At 41.9% G+C, this 16,846-nt stretch overlaps 1 protein-coding gene across 4 annotated transcripts in view; it reads right to left on the bottom strand.

The window, feature by feature from the left end:
• Positions 1 to 16,846, bottom strand: part of NFX1 (nuclear transcription factor, X-box binding 1) — a 61,212-nt gene that overhangs the window by 21,658 nt on the left and 22,708 nt on the right. For all 4 annotated transcript variants that reach the window (XR_008306017.1, XM_053244834.1, XM_053244832.1 and 1 more), the window contains exons 8-14: positions 14,990 to 15,071; positions 14,676 to 14,893; positions 13,791 to 13,888; positions 11,908 to 11,938; positions 10,162 to 10,244; positions 5,571 to 5,679; positions 2,849 to 2,968 (exon numbers count right to left, since the gene is read on the bottom strand). Coding sequence is in view for 3 of the 4 variants with exons in the window: in XM_053244834.1 (XP_053100809.1) it covers positions 2,849 to 2,968; positions 5,571 to 5,679; positions 10,162 to 10,244; positions 11,908 to 11,938; positions 13,791 to 13,888; positions 14,676 to 14,893; positions 14,990 to 15,071 (741 nt within the window). In the remaining variant the exon portion in view is untranslated. The remainder of the gene's footprint in view (positions 1 to 2,848; positions 2,969 to 5,570; positions 5,680 to 10,161; positions 10,245 to 11,907; positions 11,939 to 13,790; positions 13,889 to 14,675; positions 14,894 to 14,989; positions 15,072 to 16,846) is intronic.

Below are 16,846 nucleotides of genomic sequence, written 5' to 3'. Positions count from 1 at the left end.
CTTGGACTTCAACTCCCATAATCCCCAGCCAAAGGCCACTGGGACTGGAGATTATGGGAGTTGAAGTCCAAGAACATCTGGGGGCCCAACATTGAGGATCCCTGATATATAATCATGTATTTTAGCAGAAGTTATTTTGAAGTTTTCACTGACTATTTCCATTTCTTTAAATTTATTAGTTCTCGTTCTTTTACAAATTCAACAAAAGAAGGGTTATACATACACAAATATATATTAAATGCACTCAAAGCCAGTTTTATAAATCTATTCTATCCAGATGGAGCAAAATAAATTTGTGAAGTTGTGCCTGCATCTTTGTTGTTTAAAATACATCATAGTAAGTCTCCTAAGCCAAGAAAAACAAAAAGCAACGTTCAGGTCTCCCCATATCAAAGTCAAACAAACCAAAGATACCACTAAAATTGACCTATTGCAGACAGCAATTATTAAGCTGTTTCAAGCCAAGTCAATGGCCCAGCTGCTCTTTGGAGCTCAATTGGGTCCGTATTCAAACTTTACCCCTGCGGAGGTTGTCCAAACTAAATTTCTAAGAACAGTTCTTCAAATGCCAAAAGACGTATCCAACTCAAACTTGAGGCTGGGGTAAATAGGGTGCAGAACAGAGTGTGGTTGGCAAGCTTCAAATATTGGCTAAAGCTAAAATTTCAACCAAGTGGATTGCCCCCACCCCTAGTTCTGGAGGATCAGACCCACTCTAAGTGATCAGACTCTTATCTAAGTTAATGGGAAAACTCATTGGGATTATCCCTCCCTCCTGGTGAGAGGCAAGCTCTTTGATTGGCTCTGTCTAGGAGCAGGAGGTCGAGACAACCCATAATGCTCAGCAGATACAACCCACTTCTGAGGGAGAATGGGAAAACTCCCATACGGTTAGATTCTCTTCTGAATCTCTAATTGCTATGGGGTTTGAACAAACCAATAGAAGACAGCATAGTGCAGTGGTTAGAATGTTGGTCTAGGACCAGAATTCGAATCCCCCTTCAACCATGAAACTCACTGGGTGACTCTGGGCCAGCCTAAACTACCTCACAGGGTTGTTGTGAGGGTAAAAATAAGCATGTACACCCCTCAGCTCCTCGGAGGAAGAGCGGGATATAAATTTGATAGATAGATAGATAGATAGATAGATAGATAGATAGATAGATAGACAGAACGAACAACGTCCTCTAGATATTGAATCACAGGATGAGAGAAGCAAACTTTCTAACTGTATTAAGAATTGGTGGGTCACTTCAATATAAAAGGATACCCTATCACCTGCGCATATGTTCCTGTGAATCAGACAAAGTTGATAATTTGGCTCATATCCACGTAGCAAATTGATTTTTCCTCTTTTAGAGAATCTTCAAGGAAGACCAATGGACTTTTATGTAAGCTATCTTCTTGCAGATAAGACTGTATTTGTTACTTCTTGTGTTGTTAGATTTTGTGCCATTGCATACCAGATTCATCAAGCAATGGTGAAGGCCCACCCCCCTCGCCCATTATTTAGGTAAGGATGTCCTTGATTGGGTAAACTTCCTCTACCTAAATGCAATGGTGATATCTCACAGACTGTACCAACTGCATTGAATGTCAAGTACCATAATAAAGATATTGATTGACTGATCTCTTGCAGAGATCAAAGGAAAAACAACAGGACCAGAGCCATATGGATCCTAAAAGCAACAACTTCTGAGAAGCAAAGAATGTCATGAAAAAGACATTATATTGGATCTTGTGAATTTAGGAGTTGTTCTAGCATACAAAAATTGGCTGGGTCCTGAGAGAAGAATGGACCTTCCCATTGCACAATGCAAACTATGACACTAGTCTCCACTATAGTGTGTTCTTTCTCCACAATGTATCATGGGAAGCATTTGACAGCAAATCACAAAAGTTCATTCTATACTATCAATCATCTCCTGACAACATATCTTCTTTATATTTAATTATCTAAGACATACCCATGGCTAATACCCTGTATGGCAGCTCACGCGAGAGTTTGCAAGCAGATGCCGGAGAGGATAGTGACAGGGACAGGGAGAAAATAGCGATGCCGGCTGGAGGAGGAAGCGGGCTGGGCTGGCCACCAGGAACAGGAGGCAGCAGCGGGCCAGCCCGGCCACAAGGAGGAGGCGGTGGTGGGCTGGCCGCAAGGAGGCGGCAGCAGTGGGCCGGGCCGGGCCGGCCGCAAGGAGGCGGCAGCAGCGGGCCGGGCCGGCCACCAGGAGCAGGAGGCAGCAGGCCAGCCTGTCTGCCAGGAGGAAGCAGCCGCAGCCGGGAATTAGCGGGCAGGGGAGAGGAAGTGGCAGGCTGGCTTTCACGCCGGCTCGCCAGCTAGAAAGTGTGGGGGGTGGGGAGAATAGGCTGCCCAGAAAGCTGTGCCCAGCCCAGCTAATTTTAAATTAAAATTGTTCAGTGATAAACAAATTACCCAGTACCCTGATTATTCTACTGATAATCTAATACAAGAAGCCTATACAAGGCTTCCAAAAACATACATACATACATATATATACATACATACATACATACATACATACATACATACATATATATGCATGCCTCAGTTTACACGAAATATCTCATTATTTGTATCTAATTCAATTTAATGTGAATGCCTAATTGTAAAAATGCTTTGAATACTTGATACAGTACTATACTACAAACAAAGACATAATAAAGTTCAGAAATCAATAGATCCCTCACCAAGATCTTTTTAAGTTCAAAATACACATCAGCATTTGCTCCTTCCTTACAACACATTTGAAAATTCAAGAGATTCTTTATGTTGGTTTGAAAATGTAAACATAAACAAAAATCACAGTTTGAATGTATGCCTTACCTGGATGGTCACATTCATGAGGTCTAGTACATGAATTTTTACATTCTGGTGGTCGAGTACCACAAGGTACTGGAGGGTAAATCACAGATTCACCACAATAGCAAGTTAATTCCTCAAAACCTGAAATGTACAAAACCAACATGCAAGTTAGCCTCTTTTAAAGCACAAACTAAGAGTACCCATAAGTTTCCCCAAATGGCAGCAGACAGGGTGGTAGAAAAGGAAATTCAAGTCAGAATTGGTGCAGGTACAAAGGATTAAACCCCTTCCTCTCCACCCACCCCACAGCTCCAGTCTTGATACCCTTTTTGTTTGTTTTCTTTAATGGAAAAAAGAAGAAAAAGCACCTTGGAGTTTCTATCACTAAAGTCCACATAGCATGTAGTTTAGTCCAAGATGACAAATGAAGTAAGAGCGCCTGGAGAGAGCAGTCAGCAAAAGAAATGAATTGTAAAGAGAGAATAAATAAAATCATGGCTGTAAAGTTTGTTATACTGGCTGCTATTGAACATCCAGGACACTGATGGTATGACTTCAACTGCCAAGTTTAAGAAGGGCCAGGGGAATGTTCCTTTGAATTGTTTAATGTAATGTAATTTAATTTAAATTTAATTTAATAACTTCTACCTCACTTCCACTTTAAAGCAAGCCCAAGGTTGCTTACAATGAGTAAACAATTAAAAGCAATAGAACACAGTATCAAAAACAACCAAATCAGCAAAGAACAGCATTAGCAAAGAACAATTTATAGCTTTACTGTTTTAATAAAATTATTATACTTCAAAAGCCCAATGAAAGTTTTCAGCTGTTATTTAAGAACAGCAAGAGAGGGGAGACAGTTCCACAGATATGACTCTACACAAAAAAGAGCCCTGCCTACAGTGCCCACCAGATATCTCTCAATTACAGGTAGGGCAGACAACATGACCTCAGAGGCCTATCTAAGCAGCAACTCATGTAGCACTGGTGCTTTGTTAGTCAGGACGTCAGCCACTGTTGCTTTAAAGACTGGTGCCAAGAATGGTTGTAGGACTGTCTGCCAGAGGACAACAAGCATCTGAACCTGGAAATCACATCTCTGCCCCCTTGAGTTCCATGATGGAAGAAACATAAATGCAATATATGAAGAAGAAAAGAAAATCTAAAGACATAGTCCTTCAACACAAACACGATGGATCACAGGCATTTAAACATATTTCTAAATTATAAAAGTCAAACCATTCTCAAGATCAAAATTTACATAATGTTTTAGGATAATCATATGAAGGTTTAACAAACAGTTTAATTCATTTAATTATTTAGTGGCTGGTACAATCATACACCCAGGAGTACAGGAGAAGAGGCAAAAGGGGCAAACTGCCCTAGTGCCCCAATATACTTTAACAACAGCATTGGGGGGCGGGATGCAAGAAGAGGGCCCTAATACTATGGATAGAATCTAGACTAAGTTAGTCATGATGAAGCACCATTGAAATAAATGAGACATTGGTCATTAACCACTTAGTCTGGATCCTGGCCTATGTTTTGCCCAAGGTGACCTCTCTGTGGCCCTGTACTCGCTGGATCCTTAACAATGATTGTAAGATATTGACTCGAATGGTCCCTAAGCGCTCTACGAAAATGTTAGTTATATGTTTACTATAAAAGATAAAGCAGTTTGAACACCTTAATTTACATTTAGCAATAATAAAAAAGAGATTTAAAAAGGGGAAGACTCACTCCAAAGGTAGATTCTAATTCTTGATAATATTTTCACTACAAGAAGACATCCCTACACACAGCAACTTCCATGCACTACGACTTCTCCATTCATTGCAGTACCAGGTCAGCTCTGCATGCACACGTCCATCACACATAATGAGCTGCTTTGATTGCAGCAGTGAATGAAGAAGCCCACATTCACCAGGAGCAACATCCATGGTTCCAAGAATACATACACGGAGCCCTTGGTTGTATTGACATGTATGTCAATGAGTGCAGAACTGCTGTTGGCGGGGGAGGGGGTGGATTTTGAAGTAAATCAATTCTATACATAGTAGGAATTATTATTATCCCAGTTAAGAACACAATGAACCAATATGTCTACAGATAATGGGTTCAGCTAGCAAAGGTTTATCACAGCTAAGAGAAACATCATGAAAGCAACACAATGGGGCTCAGTTGCAACTAGAACAGTTCCAGCCCACTATTTAATGAGTTAACTACTCTGTCTCAGAGAAGGGACTTCTCCCTTGCATGCTTTAATGCACTTCCATTGGCTGTATTGGAGGATAGGCATCACAAAATTCCTATCACTAACTGGATCTGTCCTTGTGGCCAAGGTATTGACTGTGATGAACATCCTTTTATATTGTTCATTGTATAGGGATATTCATATCTCTCTTATCTCCCTCTTATTAAATATTCCTGTTAGAACGGATGATGGATATGCATCTATTTTACTAGCTGACCGTTGTGTACCCATAACGGTGTGTGTGGCCAAATTCTGTACGTTCGCATGTCTGAGCTGGTTTGAGTTATTGGTATTGAGTTAGGTCTGAGCTGGTTTGAGTTATTGGTATTGACAAATTGACACTGACATTATATTATGTATCACTTGTATTATCTTTACTGTGATTTGTACTGCTTTTCTTTTGCATTGTTGGGTCAATGGCCGTAATAATGTATCTATCTATCAATAACTAGAACAGTTGAGGAACATACAATCGTGATGGGCACTCACTGGTCTGCCAACATTTCTGACAATTGCCACGGTGACAAGGTTCTTCACATCTATGAATACCACAATTGAGTTTGCGGCCACAAATCAAAGAGCATTTGTGTTCTTTATCCTGCAAATAAACAAAAACCACAAAGATAGTCATTAAAATACAATATTAGTTACTGTATTTTTCTCCTATGTTATACTAAGTCACTCATGAATCAAGATAATCTGGATTTCCTTAATACAGACAGTGAAAAGAAACATTCTATGGATATTAATGCAGTAAGACAGGTTGCTTACCTGTAACTTATGATCTGGAGATGATCTGTTGTCAGTCTTGAGAAATGGGTTACTGCACCTGCACAGGGACCTTCCGGGTGGATTAAATAGCTCCTCTTTGGCTCCCCTCCCTGCCGTGAACATGCTCTGTGTCTTCCTTTTCTCGGCAGTCGGGCGCCATTTTGTCTCAGTTTCCTGAAGATCTGTCTGATAGTAGATGATTCACACACCGTGTGATTCAGTGACCAAGTAGGTAAGTCAGTCTTGTTCTTAAAATGCTGCAGTGGGGAGGTACAGGCAGGTCTCATGACTGACAATGGATCACCTTCATATCATAAGTTACAGGTAAGCAACCTGTCTATCTGGAGGAATCCATTGTCATCATGAGAAATTGGTGACTAGCCAACTTTTACCTCCATGGCAGAAGGTGCAGCCATTTCACCCACTATTGAAGAATTCTCTTGAGTACCTTTCTTCCAAAGTTGGCCTCTGCTGCCATACATAAGTCCACGACATAGTGCTTACTGAAAGGTAAGTGTGTAGACCACATGGCAGCTGCACATATGTCCTTAAAGCGAAGACCAGATAAATGCACAGCGGAAGTTGCATACACTCTCGTGGAGTGTGCTTTTATCAGCTTGGGAGGTTGTTGATTCTGTAACTTATACGTTAAGAAAATGAGCTCCATTAACTACTATGACAGCCTCTGTGTAGACACAGACAGACCCTTATTCTTGCCTTTGAACAAGATGAATAGCATTTTAGTTTGTCTAATACATTCTGTTCCTTTTAGGTAATACAAAAGGCATCTCCTCACATCTAGAGAGTGCAATGCTTTCTCTAATCATGATTCCGGCTCCTGAAAAAAGCATGGAAGAACTATGTTCTGATTCAAGTGGAAGTCAGTTACTACCTTTGGTATGCTGGGCAGTAGTGATAGTGACTAGGAAGACGGTCTTGAGCGTCAAGTAATGCAAGCTTGCTTCACAAAGCGGCTCAAAAGGTGCTTCCATCAGGGAGGCCAAGACTAGAGATAGGCTCCACAACTGCCATCATTTTATAAATGGGGCCTTTGAGATCAGTAGTATGGCGCTTCACCTCTAGGCCCAGCATTTCTACCATTTGTTGAATCATCTTCGTGCATGATCTCAGTTTGGAGAAGTGGACGGCTTCGGTGGAACAACGGAAGGGGGATTGGAAGGATTTTGTTGATCATCAACGTCCCCTTCCGTGTCCGTATCCAAAGACACCGAAGAATCATAAGAGTAAACAAGAGGATTCCAAGGGTACACCCGAAGTTGGTGGTTCTGCTGGACAGGAGGGTGGAAGTGGATCTGGAACTGGTCCAAGGGGTGCAACAGGAAGCTGAGGTGGTGGCGCCGTAGGAGACATGGGCACGTCCAATGGCATCAGCGTAGTTTGAACACACTGGCTCAGAACCACTGGAGCTCCAGATGGTTTAGGAGGAAAGGGCACCACAGATTGTACCAGGGGTACTCGTTGTGGAGCAGCTCTCATTGGTTGACGTGGAAGAGGGCCTTGAAGCATGTGCTGCGTCTTCAACAATTGGAACTCTGCCCAATCAAGTTGTGCCACCAGTGAGATAGTATGACGAAAACTTCATGTATGAATGGGTCTTTTTGAGGCACATTCTGTGGAGGGGGAGCAAACGTAGGTGTTGGTTGCAATGGTGAAGCATTAACAGATGGGACTACTGTCGGCACCTGGAAAGAAGAACACCTGGCTCCTGATTGGGAAGGAGACATTGAGGGGGTCTTAGGAGGCACATCATCTTCTCCATTGACCTCTGTATCCAAAGCTCCAGTTAGGAACCCCTGAAACGTGGAACCCAAAGGGGTACTCATTGAGGAATCCAATGCACTCAACAGGGATTTCGCAATCCCCTGATCCAAAAGGGCATCATCACTGGTATAGAACAGTAACAATGGAGACTTCAGAGGCATTCTTGCTGCAGAAAGCAGCAACCGTCTGTACGGTTGCGGAACAACAGTAGCCATTGGAGAGGTTGGTAACGTACGGTGAAGGGTGCCAATCTCGGTATCGAAGGTCAACATTGAGGAAGCGGGGGGGGGGAGAGAACGATGTGGATGGCACCAGAAAGATCAGCATTGACATCAATGTTGATGCAAGCCTGCTGTTGGTATGGACTGAAGTGTTAATGTCATCGTATGTGTCTATGCTGACGGTGGAATCAACAGTCCAGAGGACGTTACAGTAGGTGACGGTATCGATGGGTCTGATGATGGAAGAGGTGGTTGATATTGTACTGTTGACGGCGAAGGAGTCCTCGACCTGTGAGTCGACTTCGACTTGTGCTTTTTTGGAGGCAGTGAATTGCTATCTGACGTAACATGATGTTGTTTACGCTTCTTATGCCCAGGATCGGTAGACTTGGGCTTTTTGAAGACAATCTCTTCAAGATCATCACTCAGGGTTTGAGAATGTGTGCACACAGACCCTGGGGCAGACACCAAGAAGGTGGATGTCGATGTCGATTCTGGCCTCGGCAGACGAAGCGCGTCTCCATACAGCACCGCTCTGAGGCGCAACGAGCAATACTTTAAAGTCTGCTTCAAAAAGGATTGACAAATCCTACAAGAAGCTGGAACATGTTGTTCACCCAAGCAGAGCAAACAGAGATTATGTTCATCAGTTGAGGGCAGTTTAGCCCTACACTGAGAGCAACTCTTAAATGTAGTCTTCTTCCTCTCAGCCATGTCTTTTTCAATGGCAAAGCCGTGGAAACATAACCGTCAAGTCCAAAGTCCAAAATCTTAAAAATAGTCAACACAGTCCGAAGTCCAAAACACTGAGATTTGTCCGAAATAACCATAATAATCAAGTTCAAATTCCAAAATCCTAAGAATAGTCAAGTCACTGTGCGAAGTTCAAAACAATGAAAACATGTCCAAAGTAAAGTTTTATTTTCTATAAACTGAGGAGCAATAAACCATAGGTCTCAACGCAGCCGTGGTAGAAAAGAAACCAAGACAAAATGGCGCCCAACTGTCGAGAAAAGGAAGGCATGGACCACGTGCACGGCAGGGAGAGGCGCCAAAGAGGAGCTAATTAATCCATCTGAAAGGACCCTGTGCAGGTGCAATAACCCATTTATCATGACGACAACGGATCACTTCCAGATCTATATAAACTCTACCAACCAGACTGATAGTGTGGAGTGATGCAAGAGCAATTTAAAATTCATGAAATGTTTCAACAACCTGTTTATATTAACTTTGTGTAATCATCATGCCAATACAGACATCTAATAGTTACACCACTAATGTCAAATGCACAATAGGTTCTCAGATACGTCTCAGACTTCTGAAAGCTTAACATGGACATCTGTTTCATAGTGAGACTGATATACACTATTTTCTCACACATTTGGTAGAAGGATTATTTAAAAATTAATACTAATAGATTCATGTCAACCCATTACACAATTCATCTTTTAAATGCTTCCCTGACAGAATTGTTCCCAGAATTAGGATGATCACTCAGTATTTATTAAAATAAACGCTCAGTATTTATTTAAAAAGTCATATCCTGTACTCTCTGTCCCAAAAATGGGACCTACAGGGCAGCAATTTTATTTAAAATCAATACAATAAAAATACAGTAAACTAACATAAAAGTATGCTGGGTAACAATTTTAGAGGGTGAACAGAAGCAAGAACAATTCACAGTAGTTACTGGCCAGCCTTCCCAAAGCCAATAAAAAGTGTAAACAATCAGAGGGAACAAATTAATTTCCTTTAAACTGAAATTTCTCATTCCACATATCTCAGTATTCTTCACTGATACTCTGGGAGTTCGTGGTAGCTCCCATTTGCCCTAAATGTGGCTCCCTAGTTTTTTATTAGTCCTGTGCAAAGCTTTGGTCAAAGTCAAATACTCCACAAAGAGCCCCCGGCACCATATGGAGGTGAATAATCTCACAGTACAGTGCTGCACTTTGCCCAGTGCCAGTGCAGCTACATAAGGGAAACCAAGAACTCTCGAGCTCCAGCAACATCTTAGAATGCACAAAGTAAGTGCTGGGAAGCTTCATTATTCCCAGCACTTTCCCCAAAGAGTTCTAGGGGAAAGTGCCGAGAAGGACTATACTTCATAGCACTCTGTGTGCACTTTCCCAAGAAGGCTCAATTTGTTTTAAAGCCCTGCCCTTGTCAATGGCTGGGGAAAGCATAGCACCACACAGAGGACATTACAGAGAGAATAGCTCTCAGACAGAAAGGTGGGACTTCTCTGGCAAAGTGGCCCCCACTTGAAAAATAATGAGGATCACTAACATGCATGGACTTACCACACAGCAACTATCATTACACTTGTGTCGTCCACATGACAGTTTCTTGCTGCATCGCTTGTCACACAAAAATGCTACTTCAACTACAAAAGCAAAAAGTATATTTAAACAGACTTTGGCTGCAATCTTATGCATGCTTATATCAAAGTTAAGCCCCATTTTCTGCAATATGACTCACTTCCAAGTAATCACACATAGGACTGGGCAACATGAATATTAAATACACCTACCATTGGGCTCCACATTTCATATAATTCTCGTAAGAAAACTGTTTTCAGCCATTGCAAAACCAATGTAAGGAGAGTATTCAAAATATACAAAAAGTGAAGTGCATTGAAAGTATTCATAGATAAGAGGGGTTCGCATTATAGGAAAAAAATAACCTATTCAATTTTTTGCCATACATTTGAACTGTAAGGCAAATAACGTGAGAAATGTGTGTGCACGTACATGCATGCAAACATAAGAATGTATCCCTTTCATGAAACAAATCTAAAAATATATCAATCTTAATGGCTGCATTAAGTATGGCAACATTCAGACATAGCAGAAACTGGCTTAGAACTGCAGTTTGATCGCACTGCAGATAATCCTCCAGACCTGGGTTGGGTAACTCCAAAAGCAGGTTAGTTTTCCCTCCCTTTTTCTGGTCCTCTGAGCTTGGTTGCGCCCACTTGTATAGCCACGCTGTAAGCATGGCTTCACAGCACCAGGAAATTGCTCACAATTGGCTCGGAGGCGGTGTGATTACTGGCTGCGATTACAGACTTCAAGCAGTGCTCCCCTGGTAGTGCTGCTGGTGTTCCTGTTGGCAGGCAGAGGATGTAGGAAGTGTGCAGGGAGGGGCATGGCATTTGGTCAGGGAACACACCATGGAGTGCTCGGTAAACCCTAGAGTGTAATTGCTGTTGGTGAGCTGGCCTCTCACTGGTTGCAGCTGCCGCTGAAAACTGTAACCACAGTCACAGCAGCAGATGCACGCAGACAATATGACGGCCCCATCTAACAGAGGTTTAGAGTGGTGAAACTAAGGAGTAATCCCAAGTCCAAATTCTAGTTTGGGAAGTAAACTGCACCCTAAGGTTTGGTTGTGATGCCACGGTTGCACACATTCAGACAATGCACAAAACCAGAGTTACAGGTCTGCCGACAACCTGTAACTCCCCCGTTTTGTGCGATGTCTGAATGTGGTCTATATATTGACCATACACACTAACACCTACTTAACTCACTGTAACACTTTTTTCTCCCTGGTCATTTTGGCAACAAAAAAGTTCTGCTTGTGGTTTTTTTGGAGTGGATCAGGGGCTATGACCCAGAATTCTTCATATACACGGGGTTCCTGATGCTAGCAATGACAGGCAAAGCTTCATGAGTAAAGATGGCTCCTTCCTTTTCAGAAAACAGCAACTGAAAGCTTTGACTTGAATGTGCAGAACTGTTCTTGTGGGTTGCAACCAAAGGTGTGGATCCAAAAAAAACACACAAGCAGAACTCCACTCAGGTAATGATACATTCCTGTTTGCGACCCCCAAAGTCAGTCTTAGGGTTGTAATCCTTCTAGACAGTATGGGATGAGACTGGGAGACTGCAGTGAGAGGAGAAATTGGTGGGAATGCAGAGGGCCGCTTGCATGAACATTGCTTTTCCACTCACAACACACACATCAAGCCAATACATTTATATATTATACATACTTCTATCACATCAGCATACTAGCACAATATTAATGAGCAGCTTATTTACCTTGATTTTTGAGAGAGGCACAGGGAACTTCCTAGAATAGAAAAATAAAATTTACCTGGATCATAGCTAAAATTATGTATTTATCAGAACACTTGAGGATAAACGCATGGTACAATAGCAAACTGATTACATTCTGACAACTGCAAAAATCCTTTATACTATTTGTCTGCACTGTGCTAAGTTTTTCAGCTTTAGCATAGTGCTTGTTTAAAAATTGAAGAGCTTAAATTGATAGTGAGGAGGGTTGTGAGGAGTCTGGCTGGTCCCAGGAACACACAAAAACAAAGGCAAACTTCCAGACTAATGCTGCATGTTTTAAAAAATATATTCTGTGCACATAACATGAGGTAGAAATTTTATCCTATCCACCCTTCCTTCTACAGCCTGCAGTACTCTCAAGGACATATTTTTGGGAGGCACAAAGGGAAATTATAAAGGTAAAGTGTGCTGCCGTATCGTTAGGACCAGCAAAAATAGCCCCTCCCCTGTTGCACGCATGAAGTATTTATTAGACAGACAGAAATCCAGCCAGTTTAAGACCAGGGTTAAGGCTCTCTCATTTGGGCTCAAGCACCACAAAGCCAGAAAATCTGAATCTTAACACAGTGGTTCCCAAACTGGGAGCCTCCAGATGCTGCTGAACTACAGCTCCCATCATCCCCAGCCACAATAAATTGTAGCTGGGGTTGATGGGAGGTGTAGTTCAGCAACATCTGGAGGCTCCCAGTTTGGGAACCACAGCCTTAACAGATGTGCTACGTGATCAGTAATGATGTTGTGAAATTTTACAAACTGTGCTCACTTAAAACTTGCCCTCCATGCAGCCACACTTTTCCTTTGTCTTTGAGGTCCAACTGAAGATGGGGAGGATCTAGTACCTGGCACCAGCAAAGATACCCAATGGTGTCCATGAGAGTGCATCAAAGGCAAGTTGTACATGAGCACAATTTGTGACAATTTCTCTAACATATGTAGGTATATTTTCTAAATAGTTTATATCCCAAAATCTAAGAACTGGGAGACTTCCTAGGAAGTAGAATCGATTCAACATATGCATCCAATATCAAGGTACTGAAAATGCAGAAAAATAGGATTTGGGAGCTCAAACATGAAAGGTGGCCAAATTTTAGGATGTTTTCAATTAATTGGTTTATGCAATTAGCAAGAAGGCAGCATTCCTTCACTATTCTTACCAACCATATTTGTATAACTGAAGGAGAAAATGCTAGTGGTTATGTATTATGACAAATCCTTTTCAAAACATTTCCCTTTGGTGGTAATGTTATACAGGTCTAAAATCAATCAATCAATCAATCAATCAATCAATCAAAATTCAATAAATGAGGCAGCTATTTACACTGGAGAATGCACACCACACAGGACAGAAGAGGAAAAAGACTTTTGTGAAAAGAGATTAAAAGATGACTACGCAGCTACAACATATGTTTTGTTGACTTTTAATGTGCCACAGGATGCTAATGTTTTTACATTCAGCAATGATGCAGGTACAGATGAACAGCACCACAAATAGTTCCACATGTGAAGATCTTAGAAGTACTCTTTACCATGCATGATCCTACTGAGCTTCAACATACTGCAGTTTTTTAAAAGCGGCAGAGAAAGCTTGATACAGTGTATTTTGGTCTTTATATTTCTATAAGCCAGCTGCTCGCCAGCCCAACTGGGTGGCATGGCTTGTTTGCTCCAGCCCCCCACACTGGGAAGGAGCATGTGACACGGGGGAGCACTTGTGATGGGCTCCCCAGGTGCTCCGGGGGCAGGGACCCCACAATGCAAGGTGCAGAGCGCCTGCTCCAAGGCAGTCCGTCTCTCAAGGGCTTTCTATTATTTTTTATTATCATTCTATTATTTCTATAAATTACCTTTGTTTTTAAGGCACATCTGCAGCAAATTTTTGACATGCGAGAACATAGTCCACATTCTCCTTCATGACAGAGGTTTTCACATGTATGGACAGCATCTACAACAATTAAGAATTTTTAAACGAAGCTTAATATAGTTATTGGTGAACAACTATATAGTTATTGGTGAACATAAATCTGAGATTTTAGGTTTTAGAGACAAGAATGTGCTAGTGAAGTAAGACACTGCTTTCAAACACATCCTTTCAATATTTCTCTCACAGAGGGATGAGAAATATCATTAATGGGGTTCATGTGGTCTTGGAGTAACTTTGGCTATGGATTCATGAATAAACCTGTACTTCTTTATCACATTTATAGCCTGCCTGCCTCAAAGCAGTTCAGGGCAGATCCACTTGGATTCTATCATTCTCTTCTCCCAACAACCCAGTGAGATAGGCTACAGAAAGAAAATGATTAGTCCAAAGTTACACAATGAGCTTAAAGCAGAGAGGGAACTTAAACCGACATCTCCCTGGTCTCTATTAATATCATACTGGCTCTCCATATTGCAATGGAACAATGCTATACAGTATTTATTAGCTCTTGATCTGAATGAACCAGCTTTGAAAAACTATCTCTTTTACAATCCTTGCATTTTCTCCAGTAGCTGGAGGAAAGAAAAGATTTACAAATATCTCATAGGTGGTGTCACACAACCTATTTCAATCTTCCTCTCTAACTAAAATGTTCTTCGTGAAAATTCAGCTCAACCTGCTACTATGGAAGTAAAAGTTTTCATTCACATAAATGTTCTTTAAAGGAAAAAACCCTTGAAGTTTTCCATTTCCAAAATCAAACACCTGAAGGCACTTCAAATATATAATCAAGCAACATTCTAATTACCATAGCTACTGCAAGGTAGAGGTTTGCCACATGTTCTTCCACATGATGGGATGGGATCCGTGCAGAGTTTACGTTCCATACACCCCAGTTCTAATAATTTGCTAAGAGATGTCTGCCCACAAGGGCAACAGTGCACTATTTGTGGAAGACGTGGACAAGGCTGGCAAGATTGAGGATGGCAGACTTGTGCGCAGTTGTGCATTCCACAGGATAATTTTCTGAAATTTAAAAATAATTTGTCCTATGTGAAACTTCATCAGTCCATGAGTGTTCACAAAATCAGAACCACATTCTAAGTAGAAATAGAGCCTCACCTGCCACAAGTTCTCAGACAGGAGAAGTGTTCTTCACTTGTTCCACATAACACTTCCCGAGAAGATCTCCCACAGTAACACACTATATACAAAACAACATATTGGGGTGGGGGGGAGGGTGAGAGGAGAGAAGAAGAAATAGAACTCATTTTTTTTTAGATAGATAGATAGATAGCGCCATTAAGTAAATATTTTCTGGAAGACCAACATTTATATCAACAAAATTAAAGATGAACTATGTCAAAGCTATAAAGCTCATTTTAGAAGTAGATAACCAATGTGCAGCCCCAGCTACAAAACTCAACAAACATATTTTTTCTACACTGGATCTAGGTTTTTCAGCTTCAGTATTGTATGGCAATATCACCATGTGAGAACGAACAGCCATCTCCACTAGATGGGTAAGTAATCAATAAGCGATTTCTTAAAACTCTGGAAAGTGGAATGCACACTACAAGAATGTACAGATTCAGGTAATGAATTAATGTAATTACAGATCCATCTCTGGCTGCCACCATAATTGTTTGCACTGCAACAGAAATGGCTTGTTCCTTCTCACAATAGTCATATTGTGACCCCTGCTAACTGGGCAAAGAGGCACCTTTTATCGTGGTGATTCTCTTTATTTAGCAAGGGGAGAGTAACTGGACCTATCCACCCCCAGCACAGTACTTCCAGTGACCGTTGCTGGTGTCTATCTTATGTTTCTTTTTAGAATGTGAGCCCTTTGGGGACAGGGAGCCATCTTGTTTGTTTGTTATTTCTCTATGTAAACCACCCTGAGCCATTTTTGGAAGGGCGGTATAGAAATCACATTATTAATAATAATAATAGTAGTAGTAGAGACAATTTTCAAGTTCAACCACTAGGAATATGTACAAAAAGCTTAGAAGAAAAAGAACACTAGATAACTGCAGACAGTTGTTACAACAATAGGATCTAAGCTATGCATTAGCTTCCCCCTTGCAGCCCAGCCACCTTCCACTTCTATAATGCTGGAATGAGGTCTCCAGACCTGATGCTGCTTCACTGGTTATTCCACCCAGTAGTCTCAGGCCTAGCCCAAGGTACCCAGCATCCAATGCAGTACGGTGAGCTACCCCCCCCCCCAGTGAACATCCTGCACACTTATCTCCTTCCCACCAAACCCCTCTGAGTACCAGTTGCAGGAGAGTAACAGTAGGAGAGAGGGCATGCCCTCAGCTCCTGCCTGTGGCTTCTAGCGGCATCTGGGGGGCCACTGTGCGAAACAGGATGCTGGACTGGATGGGCCTTGGGCCTGATCCAGCAGGGCTGTTCTTATGTTTTTTAATAGATAGATAGATAGATAGATAGATAGATAGATAGATTTAGTGTGCACAGCACACCAGTCCTTTTCCTGCCTCCAAGTCCCACCGTTGCTCGCCTTACTTGGTGTTGGTGGCAACAGCTACCTCTCCTGCTCTTCAAGAGGTAGAGGGTAGCATGGAGCAGTAGGAAGTGGTTAACAAAATGCCCTGCCACTTTCCCTCCACCCTCTACATTTTGAACAGGAAGGGCAAGGGTTGGACAAAGGAAGTAAAGTGCTTGATGGTGTCTGGAGTATGCATGTGCTGTCAGGTGAAGCTGGGGGTGAAATGGGCCAGGTGAGTGAAGGTGCCCGATTTGCCATTTCTGCCAATCTATCACCTGAGGTGACTACCTTAGTCAGTCAAATTAACAGGCTGCCCCTGAGCTGTTCTCCTTACTGAGGTCAACAGGGAAAGAGGGTGTAGGACAACTTCTAAACTCCAAATTCTGCTTACCAGGAATCTGCTTTAAGCACACAATTCTGAAAAATCTTGGTTCTAGGGAATCATTGATTTCTGTGAGATTTTG

Source organism: Hemicordylus capensis, chromosome 4, assembly GCF_027244095.1.
Source record: "Hemicordylus capensis ecotype Gifberg chromosome 4, rHemCap1.1.pri, whole genome shotgun sequence".
NCBI lineage: Eukaryota > Metazoa > Chordata > Lepidosauria > Squamata > Cordylidae > Hemicordylus > Hemicordylus capensis.
The sequence above is the reverse complement of the archived record's forward strand: the minus strand, read 5'-3'. Positions and strand labels throughout refer to the sequence as shown.